This window comes from Solea senegalensis, linkage group LG14 (genome assembly GCF_019176455.1).
Source record: "Solea senegalensis isolate Sse05_10M linkage group LG14, IFAPA_SoseM_1, whole genome shotgun sequence".
NCBI classification, from domain to species: Eukaryota; Metazoa; Chordata; class Actinopteri; order Pleuronectiformes; family Soleidae; genus Solea; species Solea senegalensis.
Genome location: NC_058034.1, coordinates 15,300,786 through 15,323,574, shown reverse-complemented (window position 1 = coordinate 15,323,574; position 22,789 = coordinate 15,300,786). Strand labels below are relative to the sequence as shown.

At 39.9% G+C, this 22,789-nt stretch overlaps 1 protein-coding gene across 1 annotated transcript in view; it reads right to left on the bottom strand.

Annotated features, from left to right (window-relative positions):
- The window catches only part of nek7 (NIMA-related kinase 7), a 57,506-nt gene extending 36,939 nt beyond the window's left edge, over positions 1 to 20,567 (bottom strand). The window contains exons 1-2 of the mRNA XM_044044343.1: positions 20,264 to 20,567; positions 223 to 310 (exon numbers count right to left, since the gene is read on the bottom strand). Of these exons, the coding sequence (XP_043900278.1) occupies positions 223 to 282 (60 nt within the window). The 5' untranslated portion in view covers positions 283 to 310; positions 20,264 to 20,567. The remainder of the gene's footprint in view (positions 1 to 222; positions 311 to 20,263) is intronic.
- Between the last annotated feature and the right edge of the window lie 2,222 nt (positions 20,568 to 22,789).

Here is a 22,789-nt window from a genome sequence, read left to right as displayed (position 1 = left end):
CAATTGTTCAACCTCACAAACATGACTAATAGTAATAATTAATAAGGTTGTCATGTTTGTGTGTGTGTTTTTGTGGGTGGACCTGTTTTTGCAAAGAAGAAAGGCGTCACAGCCCTATAAAGAACTGAACTGTTTAATAAAACAGATTTTCACTATATGTGTCATCTTAATTTACAAAGCAAGATTGTAGTTTGACTTGTGTACATCTCTGTGTGGGGTTACCTGGGGCTGGAACACTGGCACGGCTGCTTGCTGTCCTTGTGGTTGCGTATCCATATCCATGGTGTTTGGAGCTTGATCCTTCACACCTCTGAGAAACAAACATTACAATGACCGTTAAGGTACAAACACAAGTCTTTTCTTTTTAACCCAAAAAAAACACAATCCAAAATAAGTATCGACCTCAATCAAGTGAACTAAGTTTGTTGTTGTTGTTCAGCGGCAACCTATTGAGCACTGCTTACTGAACACAGTGCCCGTGTCCGGTTTCACCTAAACTAGATCCTACGTCACGCCTGTGGATTTGACACTCTTTCTCTGGATCCCTCTCAAGTTTCAGCATGGCACAGATACAGCAGGCAGCAATTCTAATGAATGAATAAAGCAGAGTCTGCATTTCCCTGGCATTCTTTCAAGGATCAGTGAAAGAATTATTTCCTTAGATTTACTAGTTTTACCAGGATTTATTCAGTTCCATTTAATTTTCTGTTACATACATGGGACAATCAGAGGTAAGTATGTTGGGTATGGGTGTATACCATTGCACTAATTTGCTGCATGTTGAGGCATGTAGCCTGGATGCAAGCAACTTGCAGAAGCTAGTTCACCAACATTTTCCTGGCTTATCGACGCACTTAAAGATGGCAGTGGCATATTGGGTTTCCTGAATGAATATTTTACACAAATATTAAACAATGTATGACAAATGCATATTCTAACATATGTAACAGGATTCTTGTCTGCTCTCAACATGTTTATGGTGAAAGAACATTACCAAGACAGATGCTCTGCACACTAATCCATATAATATGCTCACATAGCCCCACAATTAACACTGATTTACCCAGAATTTCCACTGGAAACAATGAATGACTAACAGCAATGGTTGGTCATCCTCAAGCACATAAACATGTGTGAGGTGTTTGTGTGTATTCAACCTTCAAAATGAAGAAAAAGGAAAATAGCTGAAGAAGTAATAACAAGCAGAAACTATTGACAGATGCGTAGGAAAAGGGTTGGTACCTTGATCATTTGATAGTCGGTAAAACAGGAAAATAAGAATTAAGAAGTTGTCACCTCCAAGGTGACTGTGTGTCTGAGAGGTCTAAAAATGTCCCACACTTTGCATACACAAACAGCAATGCAAATATTGAACAGTATTATACTGTGGGTACGATTGATTAATTGTGAAACAAACATGACAGAAGTGCCAGGGTTGGTGAGCTTGCTGCCATTTTGGGAAGCCAAATTCCGACAACGACTACTGTACTAATAATAGTGTAAATATGTGACAACTGCTACCGTTATCTTAATACCAGTGATTCCTATTATAACGTAAATGTAATTACAATCATATTACACAAAAACAACTGTACAGAAAAGAAGTTTGTTAAACAACGAATAAAACAAGCGAAAACTACCTGAAAATACCTGATCCATAAATAAATATGCTCTTCAACCTTTAACAGATGCAGCTTTATTACTGTAGCAGTAAGTAATTGTCTTACTGTACCAGTAAGACAATTTGGCAACATCCTGGATATGCATGGGGAAATTTATACCAGGTGAAAATAAGGCTTATTAGCCAAAGGCTGAGTAACTGGGTGCTATGGTATTTTCATCGTGTTGTCACGGGAGGAACATGCCAGATATTCACCATATCAGCCTTCCTGCCTCTTGTCATGATTCTTTGCACTTCAGCCTTGTGTTAAGTCAGATTGGGGCTGGCACCATTACTCCTCTCCTAACCCTCTAATGTTTCTGACTGACTACGTGTCAAAATAACCAGGAGGCATCGGAGGTCCCTGATGATCTTTCGCCTCTCACATCCCACATTAACAAGATCAATTAAGACTGCCATGTTAGATTAACGCACACCAAAAAACAGCACAATTAACATTGTTTGGGTACCAGTGTACAAGTACTGAGTAACCAGTTAAAAGAAAAGCCTGGTCCTATTACTAGGACTAATCCAACAAAGAGAAGAGTAAACCTTAACCCCAAATCTCCTTGAATCACCCACCCACCTCCACCCCCCCCTTCACTGTCTTTCCCACCGTCTCAGTCTGACCAAAGCCCTGCTGTCATCACAGGAAAGAATTTTTAACATCCAAAAGATTTGGCTGGCAAAAGCAGCAGTGGAAACTCAAAGGTACCAGTGTGCCTGCATTTCTAACATGTGGACGAGAAATGTTGGCCAGCCTGGATGGCTGTGATTTTGGCAGCAGTGTGGTAGCAGGCAGCTAAAATCTAAATCCCCCAACTATTCATAGCAACTAGTATGGAAATTTGGTTTGGTACAGCTGCTGTACAGGCGAAAGCCAAGATACAACTGTTTTCCTGGTCGTTATAACATATTATCTTAATAATGTTGTACCTCGTGTAAATTGCGAGGATGCATAAAAACCCTGCAAAGTGATATATTTGCAATTTTGTGCTGTTTATTCAGGTAATTGTTGATGTGTAAGAGGCCTTAATCCTTAGAACTATGGGCATTTAGACTGCTTTTTCCATTATTATTTTTAAAACATATACATATATACATATATATATATATATGTATATAAATATATATATATATATATATATATAGGAGGATATAAGAATGTGCAATGTAGGGTGTCTTATATCCTTTTTTTCCCAGCACAACCTATAGGCAATCTGATAAAAAACAACTATATAAACACATTTAACACATTAATTTAACAAAAAATAAATAAAAACGGACCATTTTGTGACAATTATCGCTACTCCCAGTTTAAAACACGCATTTTGTAAAGCTTCTGTAAAGATGTCCATATATCCATAAGGAGTTATGTATTATTGCAATTTGACAAGGGTGCACCTGCGGCATTGATCTGTGCTGCATGAGCATTAAGGGTTAAAGGTCCATTGTGTAACATTTAGGAAGGTTTACTGTCATAAATTTAATATACTGCACATACGTATGTTTGAATGTGTACAATCCCTTTAAAATAAAATCATTTGGTTTTCATAGTCTTACAAAACTTAAGCCAATGGCCTTGCATTACAAAGGCCACAATCTTGTGCGGTAATGTTTCTACAGCAGCCCAAATGGAAATCACTACAGAACAAAAATGAACATAAACTCGAAGTATAAAGCAATGAAGATAAATTAGAAAACAGCAGAGGGGATAGTGGAAGAGAGAGAGTGGGGATTACATCCTTTCTACGATGCAAAGGCCACTTAAGTTTCCCGACATGTTTGGGAAAAGGGGAGGTGAGAGATGGAGTCCCTCGTCTGTTACAGTCTACTATCTTACCATTAGATGTTTCCGATTCAAGTTATACCAATTTTTTTTATTTTTTTTTGAAAATTGACAACCACATCTGCAGTGACACAATTATATCGTTAAACTTTGAAAAGAAAAAAATGTTTAACAAATGATCCACAACTGTTCTTTCATTACAGCTAGAATGGCTGCCAGGTGCAGGTTTATTATATTGTGCAGATAAAAACAGAGGAGCTCTACAGTATATGCAAATTAGGAATCGAGAAGCCCATTTATTTGTCAGACAAACTGATAGTTTTTCTGTTGAGAAAATTGAAAAAAGAAAAATAAAAAAAGACAATCTCCCATGCAGACCACCAACCATTCAGAGTAAACAAACAATATTTTTCCACTGTGCTCCATCTTATGTGAAGCTCCAGCCCGACATTCTCACAGCAGGCCCAATCACACAAAGGTAATTATATGATAGATGAGAGAAGGGAGGAACAGAGTGAGGCAAAACAGGAGGAGCAGAGAAAAAGACATTAACAATACTATTCAGCAATTTTCAGTGGAAACTTCTTTCGTCTCTCACTTCTAGCTCACACCAGGGTTTTTGATCTTTTTCTTTTCCTTCATTACCGGAGACATATCGCCAGTACTCACTTAATTTTTACCATCCTAAAATCAAATCTGTATTTTTCTTATGACACATGCTCAATTACCCACTGTGTTCTGCCAAACTATATGCCGTCTCCTCAACCATAAAGTGGCTTATCACCATAAAATACTGGCTCCAAATAAATGGGGACCCCAGTAAATAACATTAGCATTTCACATTTATACAAATGGAGAACTCAGACGGTGACATTATTTTATTTTTTTTTACAAATTCTGGAAAGCTTTCTGTGAAACCACAGAAAATATTATGCAATCGTCACAGCACAAGAAGTAATCTAAATGAATTTAAATGAATTTAAAAAATGTGTAGTCAATGGAAAAATTAATTTATTGCCCAATTTAATTTACAAACAAATTCAATTTACAACTCTGGAGTATTGTTTTTTGAAGTGCAAGTGACTCAGTCTGGCTACCATGACCACAACCTCTACGCTATTGCTCTTCAACCAACTGTGCTGACCACAACAAAGGTCAAATGATTTAGCCATTTGATTTATTAATAATAATAATAATATAATAATTATAATGATATATAATTGAAGCCTTCTTCCATCACATCCAGCACAAGCTCCTTGCTTGTGCTGGATGTGATCTGCTTTCCTGAGCCTCCCAAAAAAAAGGCCAACAACAAGTCACCAGCTTTGATGTAAAAGAACATATCTTCAATCAACTGTGGCAAAACTGAGTGGGAGCAGTGCACAGCAGAGATGACGTAAGACAGAGTGAGACAGATGCAGAGCAGAGTAAAATGCCAGGAAAGCTTGTTAGCCCTGATGTGCTCCTGGTCATGTGAGAGACGGTGAAGAGCTGCGCACCACAGAAGTTGGCACTGGCTTTAGCACCTCTTTAATCTCCGTTTCCTCCCTTCTGCATTATTCATTTAAAACAGGAGAAGAGGGAAAAACAAAGAGTGAGAGCCAATTCAAAAAAGGTGGATCAAGGCAACGTGGGGGGGGGGGGGAATTAAGCAGTCCCAAAGTGAGGAGTGCTAAATCAGCTCCAGATAGAGGACAATACATATGAACACGCACTGATGAGGCTGGGCCTGAAAAGGAGAGAAAGACAGGAAAGGGGCAAAGAGATGGGTTTGGGGGGTACTTAAAAAGAAATAGGAAAAATATAATGTGACACTATCCGGCCTGGGTGTGGGATGTGGGGGAATCAAAGGCACCTTTGAGAAGGCAGAAGATGACAGTGAAAGTGCTATAAGAGTGGTGTCCATGATTACAAGAAGTGAGGAAATCTTTGAGTCTTTGCTCATGAAAGCCCTCCCCAGGCCTCGTCTGAAACCCCTGCTCAACTAACACTGATGATACAGAAACAGTAAAAGAAGAAGAAGAGAGAGAGAAGAGAGAGAAGAGAGAGAGAGAGAGAGAGAGGAAGCCACTAATGATGGAGGGGTCCAGATACTACACAGGCAGCGCACTCTCCAATTCATTTTAATCACTATTCAAAATCATTAGCCCAAATGTGCAAGCACTCGTGTTCGTTGGACCGAGAACCAAGAGAGTCAGAAAGTGAGGGACTGGCAATTACACTTCAGCATGTGAGCCGGTCTTTGAGGGACTTTGACAAAGACAGCCCAAGACTTGATGAAATAGACAATACTTTTCCTCTCTTCATTTTCTGACAATCTAAAAGAAAAAAAAATAACAACATGAATATGAAGAAGATAGCTTTGAAAGTCAGCCAAAAACATGACGACTCTTCTGTTAAGGCTCACTGTTAATTTAGGGAGCAAAGTCAGCAAACCTTTGTGAGAATGTTGCAGAATCTCAGTCGGACAGATGATGAAACATGATTCATTATTCAACGAGCAGAACATGGCTAGATATAATGTTTAGGTCTCTGCAGACTGCAACAGTATGTGCATGTATAGTTCTTCCACTGTGTTTGAAGTGTAACATATAAATCAATGTATCGAATCAAGCTCATTGTGGCTTTTCCTTCCAACTGCAGGCAAAGCAATACCAGATTTATAAGACCAAAGCACACAGCTATGTACCAAAACATTTAATGATGATGAAGCTCCTGCAGTTCCTTTTATTGTCAACAGAGATATTCAGAGCAGAAGGCTTTAAGAGCAGCTTATCCACGATTTAAAAAGGTCAGAGGGGTTCAATTGCTGGTTCAGTGTAAAAAAAAAACTTCCAGTAGTTAAACAAACAACATTGATTCCTTTAAATGTAGTCATTTTAAAATCTACGGTCCATAACTGCCTATACCCATTACATGCATGTATACAAGTGGACGTAATGAAGCACAATGAGAGCGTTCATTCAGAGGACATTTAAGTCCAAAGAAGAAGCAGCAGACTGACTGGAAAACAAACAAAAAACATACTTAGAGAATCTCAGTTGAATGCCGGGTCTGTGACTGATGCGTGCGTTTCTGTAGTTGTATGTACTGTATCTGTGCAAAACCTTCCCCCTCTCCCTCATGAAGAGATAGAGAGAGAGAGAGCGCGACAAAAAAAAAAGATTAAAAAAAAAAGGGAAATTAATATAAAAGAAAACCACTGTGGTACTGTGGTCCACTGGGACAATACGAGGCCAGTGATCCATAATACTGCTTGCCAACTATTTATAGCCCACCTTTACATTTTTCACGTTCAGATTTTATAGGCTAATGATTATTTCACTTCAGAAGTAAATAGCACAGCACAAATAGACCAAGCTTCATGTGCGGCCCAAATTGATTTATTCCCCAACAATCCAAATAAACTAGCACAGTGCTGTGCTCTGCTCTGTGTACATTTCATCCACTGCACCATCTATAAAACACATGTGCACCATCACGTAGCCTTTTCATGAACCAGGAATCCCATTAACAACCATGGGCTCCTCCTCTGTCTCCATCTGTGTGTCTGCCAGCACATGCACACCTGCACATTTGTATCCTCTTCTATATCCGTTTTACATTCTCAGCCACCCTGTATCGTATAGATGTCCACCACGGTGAAAAGAACTCAAGGACATGCAGGTGGATAGACGCTCTCCTCCCGTCTCCATCTCCCTAGCTCTTGTCCTCCCCACCTACTCCCCTCCATGCTCCTCTGTGCTCTGTTGCTCCAGTGTGTTGTTGACATGAGCTGGCACGTGGCTAAAAGCCGAGGCCACCTCTCTGCTCTATTGTCCTGCCCACTCCACCGCAGCACTGATGACTCTCTTGCGGCAAGGGGCCCTTTGTTGCCATCCTGTCACTTCAGCAGGTGCCTTACAGCAAAAGGCAGGAACCAGCCAGCCAGCCCACACCGCTTCATTAGCACAGGGAATCGTTTGATGTGCTCATTTCATCAGCCCAAGACACCGGCCAAGGAGGATGCTAATAATCACTTGAAAAACAAAAACATTCTACTCGAGCTTGTAAAAAAATAAACTGCAATTTCAATGATAAAACAGTGGAACAAAGACGGCCAGCCACGCTACCCCTCTCTCTTTATTCCCTACCGCTCGTCTTTCACTGGGTAAAACCAATTCATACCGTCAATCACTGAGAATAAACACGGTGTGGTGACAAATTGCTGACTGTGTAAAGAAAAACAAAATTGTGTGGGTAGGATGCAAAATCATAGCTGCATTTAAAGCAGCTGTGTGATCCCTTAGAAACCACCTTACTGAGTGACGGAGCAGGCTGTGTGAAGGAGAAACCCCCCAGGCGTGCAGCAGAGGGACACAGGGGATTAAGTCTATACTTCTACATCCTCAATAAATTCACAGCCCTTCAAAATGCCATATCACCATCACACCTTAGCTAAAATATAAATTCAATACATTACAATAAATGAAAGAACATCAACATCACTCAACTGAGGCTGACTTATCCTGCTGTGAGTGACAACATAACTTTTTTTAGGGAGATTATTGTACTTTTCACTTTTGGGAAAGACTGGCTCTATAATTGTATCAGTGAAATGCATCATTACAGAGACGGTCTCAGGGACCTCTTACATAAGCCACGTTCAGATTATGAGCCACATTGTTTAATTCAATTCTGATTCATTCCAAATCAGATGTGATGTTTCACATTAATAACTGCAAATTACTTCTGTGCACCGCCTGTGCACATCGATGCCTTCTTGCATGCATTATCATCAACAACAGAAAAAGTCCTATTTGTGACACCCCACAGTATTTAGCTTTTTACTGTAATGGTGCTTTTCCATTATACACTTGTGACACGGCGCAGTTCGGCACAGCTCAACTCTAGTCTTTTTTTCCATTAGTGATAGTACCTGGTCCTTTTTAGTACTACATCTGGTGAGGTTCCAAGTGAGCTGAATTGATACTAAAATGTGATGTTGACAGACTGCCGCCCACTGATCAGTTAAAAAGACGTACAAAATCCCGAAAACATACGTTAATCTCAAGCATTTAGCAAGGACATTTCTAAAATCTCAGTATTTAACAGAGGCGTCAATGTGGGCTGCATCACAAGCTCTTCTGCCATATTTGAGTTCAGTGACTGTGTCAGACAGAGTCTGTGCTCTGGTCATGCAGGAAGTACTGAACTAATCTTTTTTATTCAATTTTTTAACGATTGAGTTACACTGAAAACAACTGCTTTGCTCATCACTAGTTTGTGTGTTTGTGTCACGTATAAAACAACGTCACGGCATTTTCATGAAGCTGTTGTAACTACGCCCATGTTGAGGTAAGGTGTCGAGCTGAGCTGCTACTAGTGCCATTAGAGTCCAGACATAAGCAGGAAAAAACAAGAACAAAAATATTCAAAAATGTTCTCCAACTACATAGTTATTTGCTTTTTAAACAGACTTTTCCTTTAGTGAAGCACTCAATTATTAATATTAATTAATATTATTGTGATCCCTCTTATTATTATACATTTACAGTTCATTTTAAGATTTGAACCAAAGCTCCCCACCCACATGTACACACCACAGCATGACAAAAGATCCCAAGGCTTTAGGTTGCATTAGTGCCCTGTGGCAACAACTCGCGGTCTTTCATAAGGAAAAACAGAGCATTGAACGCCACAGCAGAGCAGAGGAGAGCAGAGCTCCCAGTGCTGCAGGACCAATAAGGACTTTGTTTGTTAGCCATGTCACGGACTGTCCACTAAATTAGTTTCATCACCTCTGGCACCAGGATATTGGATGTGACACTCTGGACCAGAGGGCCAGTGCTTTGTTTGTCTGCAAGGCTTCAGGGTGTGTAGTGTAAAAACAAAACAAAAAAATGGGTGCTTACAAAAACATTTTTTTCTTTTCCAAAAACATAAAAAAGAGAGTTCAATGTTCAAGTTTTATTCTCTGTTCTAAATAAAGGATTGTTTTACACAGCATCTCTACAGCCTGGTCTTCATCAGAATAGCTGTGCTTTCTGAAGGCTAACCTCATGATCATGTTAATAGGAGTCAACAGATGAGAGCATCATCTTCCAGGCAGCGGTCAGATTCTGAAATTACATTACCCTTCCTTGTCCTCTAGCCATATCTATGAAGGAGGAGATGAGGCTACAAAGGCCGCAGCTTGACATGAACCATGCGAAATGAATAAAAAGCAAACGACCAATGGTTTCAGAAACTTGAATCTGCCGTGGTAAAAGAGCAAACACGTAATTTGGTTCAACATGCACACAAATTTACAATAGGTGTAAATAAAATTATTCACAAAACTAACCTGCATGCAGTTGGAAATTAAGGAAATGTAGCACACATGGATGCAATTGTAGCAAGCTCTTGAATGGAATACTGTTCCAATGACATCAAACAAGTTTGTTGGTGAAAAGTGCAATCAATGGCAGGCAATGGTCAATCCGAACGTAGCAACAACACCTACCTCGTTCCTCACACCGACGATGAGGCCTATCTATAAAACAATTGTTAAAACCATCTGGTGAATGTAGATATTTTCTCTCATTCACCCTTGAAGCAATCCCCCCCTTCGTAGATTGAAGCAGCTACCCTACATTTGCAGCAAAGTTTGTCTAATAGGAAATGACAAGAGCAAGATGTCCAAATCATTAGTAATGTGAGAGGAGCAGTTCCCAGGCATGTCTCGTTACATAGCTGAGTGCTAACGTGAGGGCTAAGGGCTTGTGTTGGGGTTTCTCTGAGCCCAAGCTTCCCAATAAATCTAATATATTCTGAGGGGGACGAGAAAGGAAGAGCAGAACCCCTCGGCATCTCGTCAGTAATGGAAATATCCAAGACTGTGAACCCAAAACAACCTTGGCTCAACCCTGACACTCAATGAGAGGGGAGGGGCACGCCAAAACACAAAGTGTGGTCCACACATTTGATGTAGAACACACAAACAGATGCAAAGTCACACTGAAATTAAGGTAAAACTGAATACATATACCAAATGCATACTAACAGTGAGCCCAGGAGAACATGGCTCCACAAAAATCAGTCTTCGTTCAGGCTCTGGATGGGTTTCAGCTTGCTGGGGCCTCTGTGGTGGGCTCTGCTGGCTGCCGCACACGCCCACACACACACACATCCACACCACCCACCACACCACACCCATCACTCCACACACACACACACACACAGAACACATTGAAAATCTACAAGGCAAAGCCAAATCAACAGCTTAAGGTAGGTTTTTATTCAAGGTTTCATTTTTACCCTTTTGAATTTAAGATTTGAAAAGCAGACACTATGTGATGATTAATAACAGGGGCACAGACAGGCAGGCATTGTTCATTCCTAGACATATGGCTCTGTCTCCAGGAGTAAGTGTACCTTAGAGGAAAAACTTGGATATGAAAATAAATCAGGAATAATGCGACTATATAAAAGCCAGTCAACATTTTTGGAGGAGGGTACTTGAGAAAAGAAAGTGTGCTGGCTTCTATTTGTTACTACTTCACAATTGAGACAGAATGTGAGATGAGAAGCTTTATCTACTGGTGCACTCCCTCTAAACTGCTCTGAATGACTAGGGCCCAGAGAGCAAGGCAAACATCTACAAAAATTACATGTTGAAACAAATTCTTACAGAAACACAAACTAATGAATGTGAGTACAGCAGATGTATAGGTATACACACACGCGCGTGCACACAGATGCACACACGGGAGGTTAAACGTTTATTTTTATTCCTCAGGCACTCATCCTGCTTTGCATGAGTGCATCACCCAGCACATCGACAGAGCATCCCAGTACGAGCGCGAGTGTGAGTGAATGTGTGTGTAAGAAGCTGACGATCAGAGAATAACATTACCCCTTAGGGGTCGCACCTCTCTCCATTCTCGCCCTCCTAACTTACCCCTCCTCTCTACTCTGTGCCTGTAGGGATTTCCCTTTTCAGTTCAGGAGAGATGTCAGAGTTGTTCCACTATCGCTCAAATAGAGGCTGGACCCTGTCCTCTATTCTCCCAACATCTGTAAACCTCGCAAATATCAGCCTTATTTCTAGACATCAGGTCCAAGTGGGGCTTAACAGCTAAATAAAAATGTCTTCAACTTAACATTGCACGCTAAATGTTTATTTAAACACAATTCCCAGTGGGAATTAATTACCATGTGGACACACTATAAAAAAAAACATGCAACAAAGAACAGAGAATTCCTTACCAACAACGAGATAGCTAAAATAAGAGCACTAAATAAAGTATAATTCTCATATATTCAGGCCCAAGAACAGTAGGACAACCCTGTATATGGTCTCTTTTATCAATCTATGTATCTAGCTCATAACAACTAGAGTCTTAATCATTCTATTCCATATTCACATATGAGAAGTGGAAAAATCAGAGCTTGATTAAATGAGATTTTTAAAAAATCACTCAAACAGATTGTTCAGTTATCAAAATAGTTGATGATTAATTTAGTAATAAATTATCAATTGATCGTTGTAGCCCTAAATCTCAACAATATAAAAAATTAATTCTCTATGATGAATATAATCAACACAACAAGCACCAACATTGGACATTCTTTTAAGTCACCTAAGAATATGTTTTTGTAACAGAACATAGCATTGTGTATTAAAAATCTGATGTTAAGCTTTTCGTCGGACTGGAGTTGACAATATTCAGAAATTTTAAATCAGCAGTTTGCAATGACAGAAGGAAAGAAAAAGAACAAGAGAAATGGAAAAAGAGAAAAAAAAAAGTTCCACAACAGGGGTTTAAAGTAGCTTAACCAAAGAGGTCTTCCCTGCCTCCTTCACATATTAGAATATTAATATTAATGAGACTTCCTGTTTTCCCCCCTCTGTTTTGCCCCGTAATACGATTTGAACATGAAAAACTTAAAAAGCGCAAATTCCAGGGGTTGAATATCACAGTTTGACCTGGAGCCACACAGCAGACACCAACCATGACAGACTTGCTGTTCAAAGCAAGCAGGAGTTGCTTTCATCAGGGGATCCTGGTGTTTTTTTTACAGTGTGACACCACCAGCCCATGCCATCTGCCTTTTTCTAAAATCAGAACTTCAAGATGAAGATTCTGCTTATGTGTTGTTTTTAGATGGGCTTCACAACCAAGGCCCAGCATCACACAGGCTTTTACTTCTGTGCTGCTTGCTGACTGCTGTTTACAGCCAAGCCTCACAGTGTGGCGCAATGTTAAATATTCACTGTTAAACTGTGTAACCAGAACTGGTTGGGAACCCAGCCAAGCCTTCACAGTACAGTGGCATTTGATTTTTTTTCCTTCTTTAAATGCAACCCCCCCCCCCAAAAGCACACAAATACCAAAAAAAAATTATATATGTATATATATATACATATATAAAAATCAATGACTCTTCTTCTGTCCAATCCAGAATCAGAGCAGTCTGCTTCCCTCTTCCTGTCACACGCCCACTTGTAGAGAGGCCTTTTCTCGTGGGCACTTCTTTATTAAGTCTGATTTCATTCATACTAGTAAAATACTTTTACTTTATCAGAAATAAATAAATACACACAAATACATTACCACACATATCATTTATACTTAACAAGGCAACTCTCTGCTCTATATCTGAGTAAGCCTCTGCTGACTCCTGAAGCCTGCCTTCAGACATCTGTATAATATTTTTATTCTGTGCCCCTATGCCACACTGGCAAAGGTCTCTCATCCTTGGCTTGGCAGGACTTCTGACAGAGGCAGCCAGCAGCGCCATACACGCCTAACCCCTGCTGCTGCAGCTTCCTGCTGCTCTTAGTGAGTCAGGCTACCTGTGCCTCCCCATTGACAGTGGGCCAGGCTGGGCAAGGAAGAGGAGGCTGAGGAGAGGCCCCCCCCAGGAGAGAGGACCCCCAGTAGAGGGGGGCAGAGGCAAGAACGGGTGGGGGCAGACCGAGGGTCACAGAGGGTGAAGGGTGGGAAACAGCAAGGTGAGGTGGTGAAAACTTAATAAGGAGGACAGCTCGTAAGCAAAGAAAGCTCTACTACAAATGGGGGTGATACAGAAAAAGACACAGAGGTAAGTGGCATGGAAGTGGAAAGTGCACAAGACAAAGAGGCCTGAGGACATATTAGGCTGCAGGAGTTGTGACTCTACGTTCTTCACGCCCCCAGGTCTTGACCACAACCTCAAAACCCAAGACCAAACCAAGGGACCAGGGGAACCCTGGAAGATCGCTGTGAATCAGGGTACGAAAGAGGGGAGTGGGAGAAAGATGTCTTCAGCACTCAAATGAGACAGCATGAAGCAAGGAGCCAGAAAATAATAGAATGTAATAGAAGTGATGAAAGAGAAGGTTTTGCCAAAACTTAGTTATATTATTTTTTCTTAATTGTCACGGCTGCATGCACATTCGTAAAATAGGTCTACATTACGGGCTGAACGATTTTGTTTAAATATTGACTTGCGATTATTTTGTTATATAGCACACAAACCGTTGTATAATGGTGACAGCAGTGCTGGGGTGAAAAGATATGGTCAAAAGAATTTGGTCGGTTATTCTTATGCTGTTTTGAATAGTGAGTGCTTACCTCCGTTGGGCAACACAAAACAACTCTTTAGTTATACTCCTAATATCTTTCAACCTGTGAACAAGCAATGACAATGTGAACGCTATTGATTTAAACTGCTGCGTGTGAAACTTAGCTGTTAAGTTAATTGAAATGCACATGAAGAACACTGAGGCAGGTTTAACTTCTGTAACAGTATATGCTTTACAAACCCTGCTCCAGATGAATATTAAAAATGTGTCAACCTTACCTCCTCATCTTACAGATGAACCTGTGACATCACTGGAAAAGGGAAAAAGAAACAGAAGAACATGAAAGAAAAGAGGACTGCAAGAAAGATGGTGAAACGCCCCTGATTGTTCACACTCAAAAAGGGGGAGGGAAAAACACAGTCTGTCAAAACAAAATGATTCTCATGAAAATGTGCCCTCTTATGCAGCAAATCCCGTGTGAAAGATTAGTGCACATTTGTGTTGAAGCTGGAACAAACGCCCATAGCACAGTCGGCACGCAACGCAAAAAAATATCTTCCCCTCTCATTCTGTTCATAAGTGCAAATTCATTCTGCTTTTGTCTCATCTCATGACAAATGCATACTGTCACCGTCACTGATGTGGTGTTTACAATGGCATACAGCATCTTGTAATTATTGTGTGGAAGTGAATTTGTATCCTGAGGGATTTGTATTATTTTATTTATTTTTTTTGCATATGGATAATCAAAAGAGATGGCGAGGGAGAGGAGGGACACAAGGAGTGTGATAAAGAGCAATATTTTAAGTGCAGTTCACAATATGACTTTATATGTGTTTGTTTAAATCAGGAACAGAGAACCTCCAGGCTCTGGTCATACAAGACGATTTGATTTGTCCCACTGTCAAAGAAACGAAAATACACAAAAAAGAAATAAAAAATACAGCATTAAGTTTAGTAATTAAAATTTGTGTAATTTCTACTTAATAAATAAAATAATGCCTTAATCTTTTCAGTGTGAAGTGGAAAAAAACATAGGTGTAATTAAAATACTACTTTCTTAATCTTTATTTAATCTTACAGAATCATGAAGGAAATGCCTTTAATGCTATTGTTTAAATTATTATTCATTATTTTAATACTCACTCAGCGACATATAAACACTCTTGAGCTAATAACTGGAAAAAAATATTACTGAATAAATTATGTCTCAGACCCCCTTAGCAGGGAAATAAACCACTGATGTTGCGTGGTCATGGCCTAAGTCGACCAAGGGGCACTGAGAGCTTTTCATAAACTTTAAATAAGGTCCCAGGTCAGTAATTTTTGTCTTTGCATTTCTTTGTAGTCGGTTTCACCCCCAGAGCACTTTAGAACCCAATGAGAAAAGGCATCGACGCCACAGTGAAAGAGAGAAATTTCACATGGCACAGGAAGCCGCGAGGCATCCTCCAAGGATATATGAATGCTTGAAACATCAGTGACCCTTCGTAAGATAAAAAAACAAGATGGATATGAAAAATATTGACAGGCTGGCTGTGTGAGGAGAGTGTAAAAGGCTGCTCAGACAGCCCACTCTCATTGCCAAAGACCTTACTACAAACCCTAACCAAAGCGAGTCTGGAAAAGAAAGACAATTCTAAATTCTTCTGGGAAAGGCATCTGGCTCCTTTCTTTTATATTTTCTTGCTTTTTATCATCCGATAATGTAACAGATAATTGCAAAGCCAGAACATCAAAAGTTGCCTGTCTCCTAAGCAGGGATCTGCTACCTTTTGCGAGCACCACTTCTGTGCAAAGCCTGTACAAAGTCAAGGTCTTCGACATCATGCAAAAGACAGTGTTTAATGTAGCTCAAAAGTCGCCTAAGGACGCATTTTCCTTTAAATATGCTTTGTGAAAGGGGAAAAAAAGCAAACATTTTTGTTCTCTGTTAAGACCCAAAGGCAAGATGACTGTTACAGTGGTCAGATGACAAATGTTTCATCTGATCTTTAATCCAGTGGAGGGGCCAGCTCCACAGCCGATTTCTCCACACCAATGAATTTTGGCCTCTTCATAAACGCCTTAGCAGGAAGAAAAAAAGGCTATAAAAGCTGCACTGACAGAGAAGATAATATTATAGAGTATGACCATAAGCCAATACTTTCATATCTGAATGAGAATAAATCATATTCAGGGGAAAAGCGTGGCAAATATATTAAGTATTGCATATATGTGCTTTTCTGTGGACAGTTTTCTAATAAAGTAATGTTTTATAATGAACATGCCTTCCAATAATTGTTGTAAAAGTTGAGGGTGGTGTGTCAGTGTGATGACTAGAATGAATACATATCCTAACATAGCACATTTTCCAAAACAAAGCAAGAATGTTCCTTTGAAAATTGGGCTTATGGTTTTGCCGACAGTCAACTGTACATGTGTGGAGTTTTCATTTCTGTTGAGCATTATTTCCATCATAGCACAGTATGCTGTATATCATTACATTGCACCGCACTAATAAAGCCTGATGACATATCTCTTCCTACATGCTTCCGTTAACATGACTTGGCATTCAATCTGACTAAACACTGCAGATCACCACTCCTATTATCACATTTTTTTACATCCCAACACTAAAAACGAGGCTAAATCATTATGTCTTGCCAAAACCTGTCAAAAGTAATTCACCTCTCATCAGCTGAAATTCAAAGCTAGATATACTGGCAGGAATCTCTCAGCACAAAGACTGACATTAGCATTTGGCAGTGATTTGCTAATCATCCGGTTCATGACACATTCCTTGATAGTCAACTTCACAGAGCCAGCCGGTGTTCATCTCCATCACCTGATGATGCTGGCACATTCAAGCCTGTTGTCTCTGACGATAATCGGATGTGGCAACAGAGAAGTGAGTAATAATTGGGTCAACAAGGTATGTTAGTTCCCACCAACACTCGTCTGAATCATTTCTGTGCAGCAAAGCCAAATGTGATAGTAAGATGCCTGAAATGTTTGGCTGGGACAAGGCAGCAACGGAAACATGGTACAAGATACTGTTTCAATCAGTGTGTAACCACAAAACATTTAGGCCACAGAGAGGCCTAACAACCTCTAGGGCACTGCCTACACACCCATATCGCTCATCTCTCAGTTTTATTTCTCTAACTTGTATTAATCTTCTTCTTTCAGCTTCTAAGATTCTTTAACTTGTATAGTAAAAATAATAAAAATGACAAGAATAATAATTATGACGATGGTGATGATGATTCAAAATGTCCCAAATGAAGCCCAAACAGATCTGTCAATGCCATTAGTATGTAAAACATTTTGCAATAACCACTCTGACTCACACAAAAAAAAACCTGTGAGTCACATAAGTGAAAGGTTTTCCTCTTAAGAAGCTTCTAGATTTATTTTTCATTCAAATAAGCCCTCTTTTAACAACTACCAGTAGTTCTCCTTCAAATAAACCCTGGGCTATAACTCTTATGTTGTTTTACCAGTGTAAAAAAAAAATACAGCTGGAAGCAGTACTTGGGCCAAGTCTATTTTTAGACTGAGAGGATACAATACACATTTAAACTGTAATGTTTAGAAAAGCTCACTAACACAAAGTCTGCGGAGAATGAATGTTTAAAAGAAATAGACAGCTAAACTGCTGTAGTTTTAGCCTGATAATAATATATCTATACATATTTTAAAGGTTAAAAAGAAGTTCATATCATTTTAAATTAAAAAAATGTATTTAAGGTCAAGAAATTATGTAATTGCAATGAAAAACACTGCCAACACTGCTAACCGATTCTTAAATAGCAGCACACTTTAAAATATTTAAACAATTTAGTGATGTAAAGTGGTTTACTGTTTATTCACCGTACAATTATTAACCATTTGTATGTTTACTCTGAAACCTGAGCCTTTTTTAAGTACATGTTGGTTTGTCTCTGTCTGCCTTTGTCCCTGTGATTCCTGTCTGTTCAACTGTGTACGTGTTAAGGTGTGTAGAAGTTCTACAAAGCTGTGTATCTGAAACAGCCTACATTTATTCAGCTCATCATGTGTGCATTGGTGTGATTTACTGTAAGTGGTTCCTTTATTTTTTGCACTATTACTCACATCCTTGAAATGATACTTCCCGTCAGTATTTGAATAAATCTGTGCAGTACCTCTGTGCAATAATCTCGCTCCACTGCACTATTTAAATATACTTTCCATAGTGAAATAGTATATTTTATTGCTTGTTATGTTCCTGTTTTGTATTTGTCACATGTCTACCTTTTACTGTTGTAAAGATCAGGACACACTGCCCTGAATATCGGTCACCATGACTACAACAATGTCAATGACTATGCACAGCCCTCATCAGAATGATGTGCGTGGCGCTGCACCCCTCGTCAGTGCTGACAGCAAGTTTACGGCTGACCTGCGTTGTTGTCAATCATCAAGAGAGATCAATGTGATTGGCTGTTGAGCTCCATCCAATCAGAAGATGAGAAGAGACACGGAAATGACAGAGCAAACAGATGACATGGCAACCAGATGGCACACACCACAGGGCTTGTAAAGAACCTTTTACCAAACCTTCCTTTTCCAATTGGACACTTGGATTCCAAAACAACTACAAAACAGTCATCTGGGGCAAGCATCTGTATGATGACCACATGACAAGACAAACAAATGCTGCAGTTTATATGCACCATGTCTTTCATGTTCCCTTTTATAATAACAAATATAGACACTGGTATGCAATTCATTACTGTCAGCTACCTGTCAGCATGGTGTGTCCTGGGTTTAACATGAAATCTAATGTAATCTCTAACCATTTCCAACAAAGGCTGCACAATAAATTGCAACTTAATCAAAGTCATGAGTGTAATATGCAAATCGAAGAACACTTTGATTTTTAGATAAGGACAAAATGTGTGACAAAACAGTTTTATAATGAAGTTCTTCAATGATGTGTCAATTCACCAACCCAAGTTTGTCTCTTCAGATAAAAAAAGTGCTGACAAACTCCAACAAATTTCAAATCCTCATGATTCCGATACGGTTGTGGTTGTGCTTTTTCTATTATTACTATTATTATTATTATTATTATTATTATTATTATTATCATTATTATTAATTAAATGACAGTTAAAATTCCAGACTATAAAATCTTGGTGAATCATTTGGTGAAAATTGATGATAAAACAAGTACACTAACTTATATCAGGAGCAGGGTCAGCTCTTCAGAGGTTGCCATTTTGGACACCATATTTTTACAATAGCCCACAATGGACAACCTGAACATCTTGTCAGTTTTGAGCTAACTGAAGGCTCCATGCGTTCTCAACACACTCAAATATTCAGCTGCAACATGCAATTTCACCAAAAAATCTTGCTAAACTTTACACATTTACATTTAAAATAGAAAATGACCAGTACTTCCAATTATGGATAACGCAACAACAATATCTGTTGAAACCATACAAACCTCTCTGAAATTATTTGACTTAACGCCAAGTGTGTGGTCCTGTGTCTTGACTGGGACGTCTACTCTGTGCTTTGTCAGAATTAAAACATTAAAGATCGGTTACAAAGTCTGTTGTGTCTGTGTATTTGAAGATCCTCTAGCGTGGGGCAGGCTTAAATTAGAACCACTAACAGAAAATCACACCAAAACACACATGGTGAGCTGAATAAATGCAAGCTGTTACAGATATTCAACTCTGAAGAACGAATACACATTTTACCACACAGTCAAACAGACAGGAATCACAGAGCATACCTATATTACTAAGGTAAACTGACACAAACCAACCTACTGTACATATAAACGGCTCAGATTCAAGACTAAACATACAATAATTGTACATCTGGTTAACTATAACAACCCACTAAGCAGAATCAACAAGAGGCTACTGACTAGTTTAACAGCAGAGTTATTTAGATGGGTTTAAAGCAGTGTGCTATTATAAATGTACAATTAAATAAAAGTTGTGATTTAGAAGAGTGTAATCCTAAGTTTACAGCGTCAGTTTGAACTTCAGATGACCGCATCTGCTGTGTCATTAACAGGTAGTGAAAGTTGCCTGTCCGGCATGCTAGTGCTAGAGCTAACAGGCTAAGCTAGCAAGCGAACTTCGTAGAAACTTTTTCCAAGTTGAGAGCCAGACTCCGGCTGACACAGCGACCGACGACTGGAGCTTTGTAGCCGAGTCAAAACAGACAAATATACTATATTTAAAGTAGATTTAACATTGAGCTGTGGCTCATTTTCATATAGTCCAGACTACGGTAATGCTGTATCAGTACTTACCAGGAAGTGGGACTCTGTTGCTAAGCTATTCCTTCTTCACGCTCAGAGTTTCTCCGGACAGTTATGGCGGTTGGGGTTGTTTTGACTTTCCCTTTCCTTTGCAAGGTCGCTCCGCTCCAGAAAGCCGACACGGCGGGCCTCTCTGTCCTGCGTGGCACTGCTTAGACTGGGCGCCCAAAACTTTTTGCGAGCCTGTGTTGTGAAGCCAGTCGGGATGTGTACGTGTTTGCAGACAGTCTCTCTTTTCTAGGCCTCCCCTCCGCTCCGCCGTCATCACCACACTCCTGACCCGTGTGCCAGTAATGTAAACAACCCAGCATTCCCGGGGCGCAGGGGAGGGAGGGGCGAGTGTCAGCGACTGGAGGCAAAAGCTGTCAAATACCGCGAGATTCAACACACAAACTCAAACACACACCTCAGTCATTTCTGTTTTTAAACTAATATCATATCATGGGAAAGCTCAGTCTTGACCAGCTGACAAAACAAAAACAAGTCAGCTTTTTTTAACTCACTTTTTCTCAACTTTAAAAGAACACTTAAAGGAAACACACATTCTAGGCCTATTTTTGGATAAGTGTGTTGGTCTCACAATCATGTCAATCAAATGATTTTTGAGTAATTTCGTGTTTTGTGATTTCGACTGAAAGAGTTAAAACAGCAGTGTGTTGAGAAAAATCACTCTTTTTTCTTTTTACATACTTTATTAATCCATCCATCCAATGCGGGGTAGGGCGATAGACGGGGTACACCCTGGAAAGGTCGCCAGTCCATCGCAGGGCCACATACAGACAAAATTTAGAGTGTCCAATTTACCTAATCCCATATTGCATGTTTTTGGACTGTGGGAGGAAGCCGGAGAACCCGGAGAAAACCCCCACGCACACAGGGAGAACATGTAAACTCCATGCAGAAAGGCCCTCGTTCAGACCGGGTCTCGAACCCAGGTCTTCTTGCTGCAAAGGCAAGAGTGCAAGTGTGGCCTAATTTATTAATCCCCGTAAGGAAATTCTTTCTTTTAAATTCTCTGCATTTAATCCATCCTCTACTAGAAACCTATAGAATTGCAATGGGGGTTGGGTACCTTGCTCAGGGGAGCCCCAGCCCTTTGACCTGGTGGTTGCAAGTTGTACAGACAGATTCTATAGCCAAACACTCTCTCAGACTACTGTATATTGAATAGAATGTCTAGGACTCCGGATTTTCGAATCTGACATTTTAAAAACTTTGTACAATTTTTAATGTTTTAACCTGAGAAAGCACAGACTAGACGATCCAGTCAAGACTTCAGAATATAAACACACATGGAGGTGGACAGGTGCTGCTGGCCGACTGGTTTATGTCACTAAGGTTAATCCAAATGAGGGATTTCAAATACCAAAGTCACAAGATAACATCATTGGACTTAGTGACAGAGGCTACAGTGGATCAACAACTCTTGTGTGTTGTGACATAAATTGCTCACTTTCTTTATGGACTTTGGTGACGTGAGCAGTTTCCAAATCGACACAAGCTTCAGTTTCCAGTTGAAAAAGGTGTAGATCTTATTAGGTGAGCCTTTAAAGTGGTTTAAATCTGTTTGTCCAGCCATGTTTGCAGTGAACAAGCATCTGTGTGTCAGGCCCGGTTTCTGACGATGGCACCATGTGTGCAGCCAGCATTGAATACATGTCAGCACCTCATACAATCACACTTGACTTGTCTTGACTGAATACTCACGTAACTTTCAGCTGCATCTAATGGTCAGTGCGCTGCTGTGAACATTATCGGGTCTTTGGTTGTCGGGTCAAAAACCTATGGTGACGAGAGGGCATGTTTAAAAAATAAATATGAAAATAACAATAAATAGCTCCTTCTGTTACAATAGGGTCCTCACATTGTGTGTGTGCGCTTAGACCAAAGAAAATCTGTATACTATACTGGCAAAGAGTACTACAGTGACCACAGTGGGCCATAAACTAGCTACATTGAAATATTAGTTCTACTGCATGACACAAACTTTCCTGTGTCTCGATTAGTTCTTCCACATGCGCGTAATGATGTGCCCCAAGTTGCAGACTAAGATTAGGTATTAAAACTAGATTAAAATAGTAGGGACTGTATAGGATAAGGGGTTTTCTCCCAGTTCTCCGGTTTCCTCCCAGTCCAAAAACATACAAATTTGGGGATTAGGCAAATTGGACACTCTTACTTGAACCTATGTGTGAGTGTGAGAGTGAATGGTTGCTTGTCTCCATGTGTGCTCTGTGATGGACTGGCGACCTGTCCAGGGTGTACCTCACCTTTCGCCCTATGTCAGCTGGGATTGGCACCAGCAACCCCTGTGACCCTCATGTGGAGGATAAAGCAGTAGAGGAGAGTATTCATTGTAAAACAACAGTGATAGAGAGGTCTTGAAAATAACCATGCCAGTGACCACTTACTCTGCTTTTAACACGCAGACACACGGTCTACTTTCTGAGCCGACCATATGCTTTGTGTGTAAAATGTTGACCTTCAAAGTACCAGATACAAGAATAGAAGTCATAC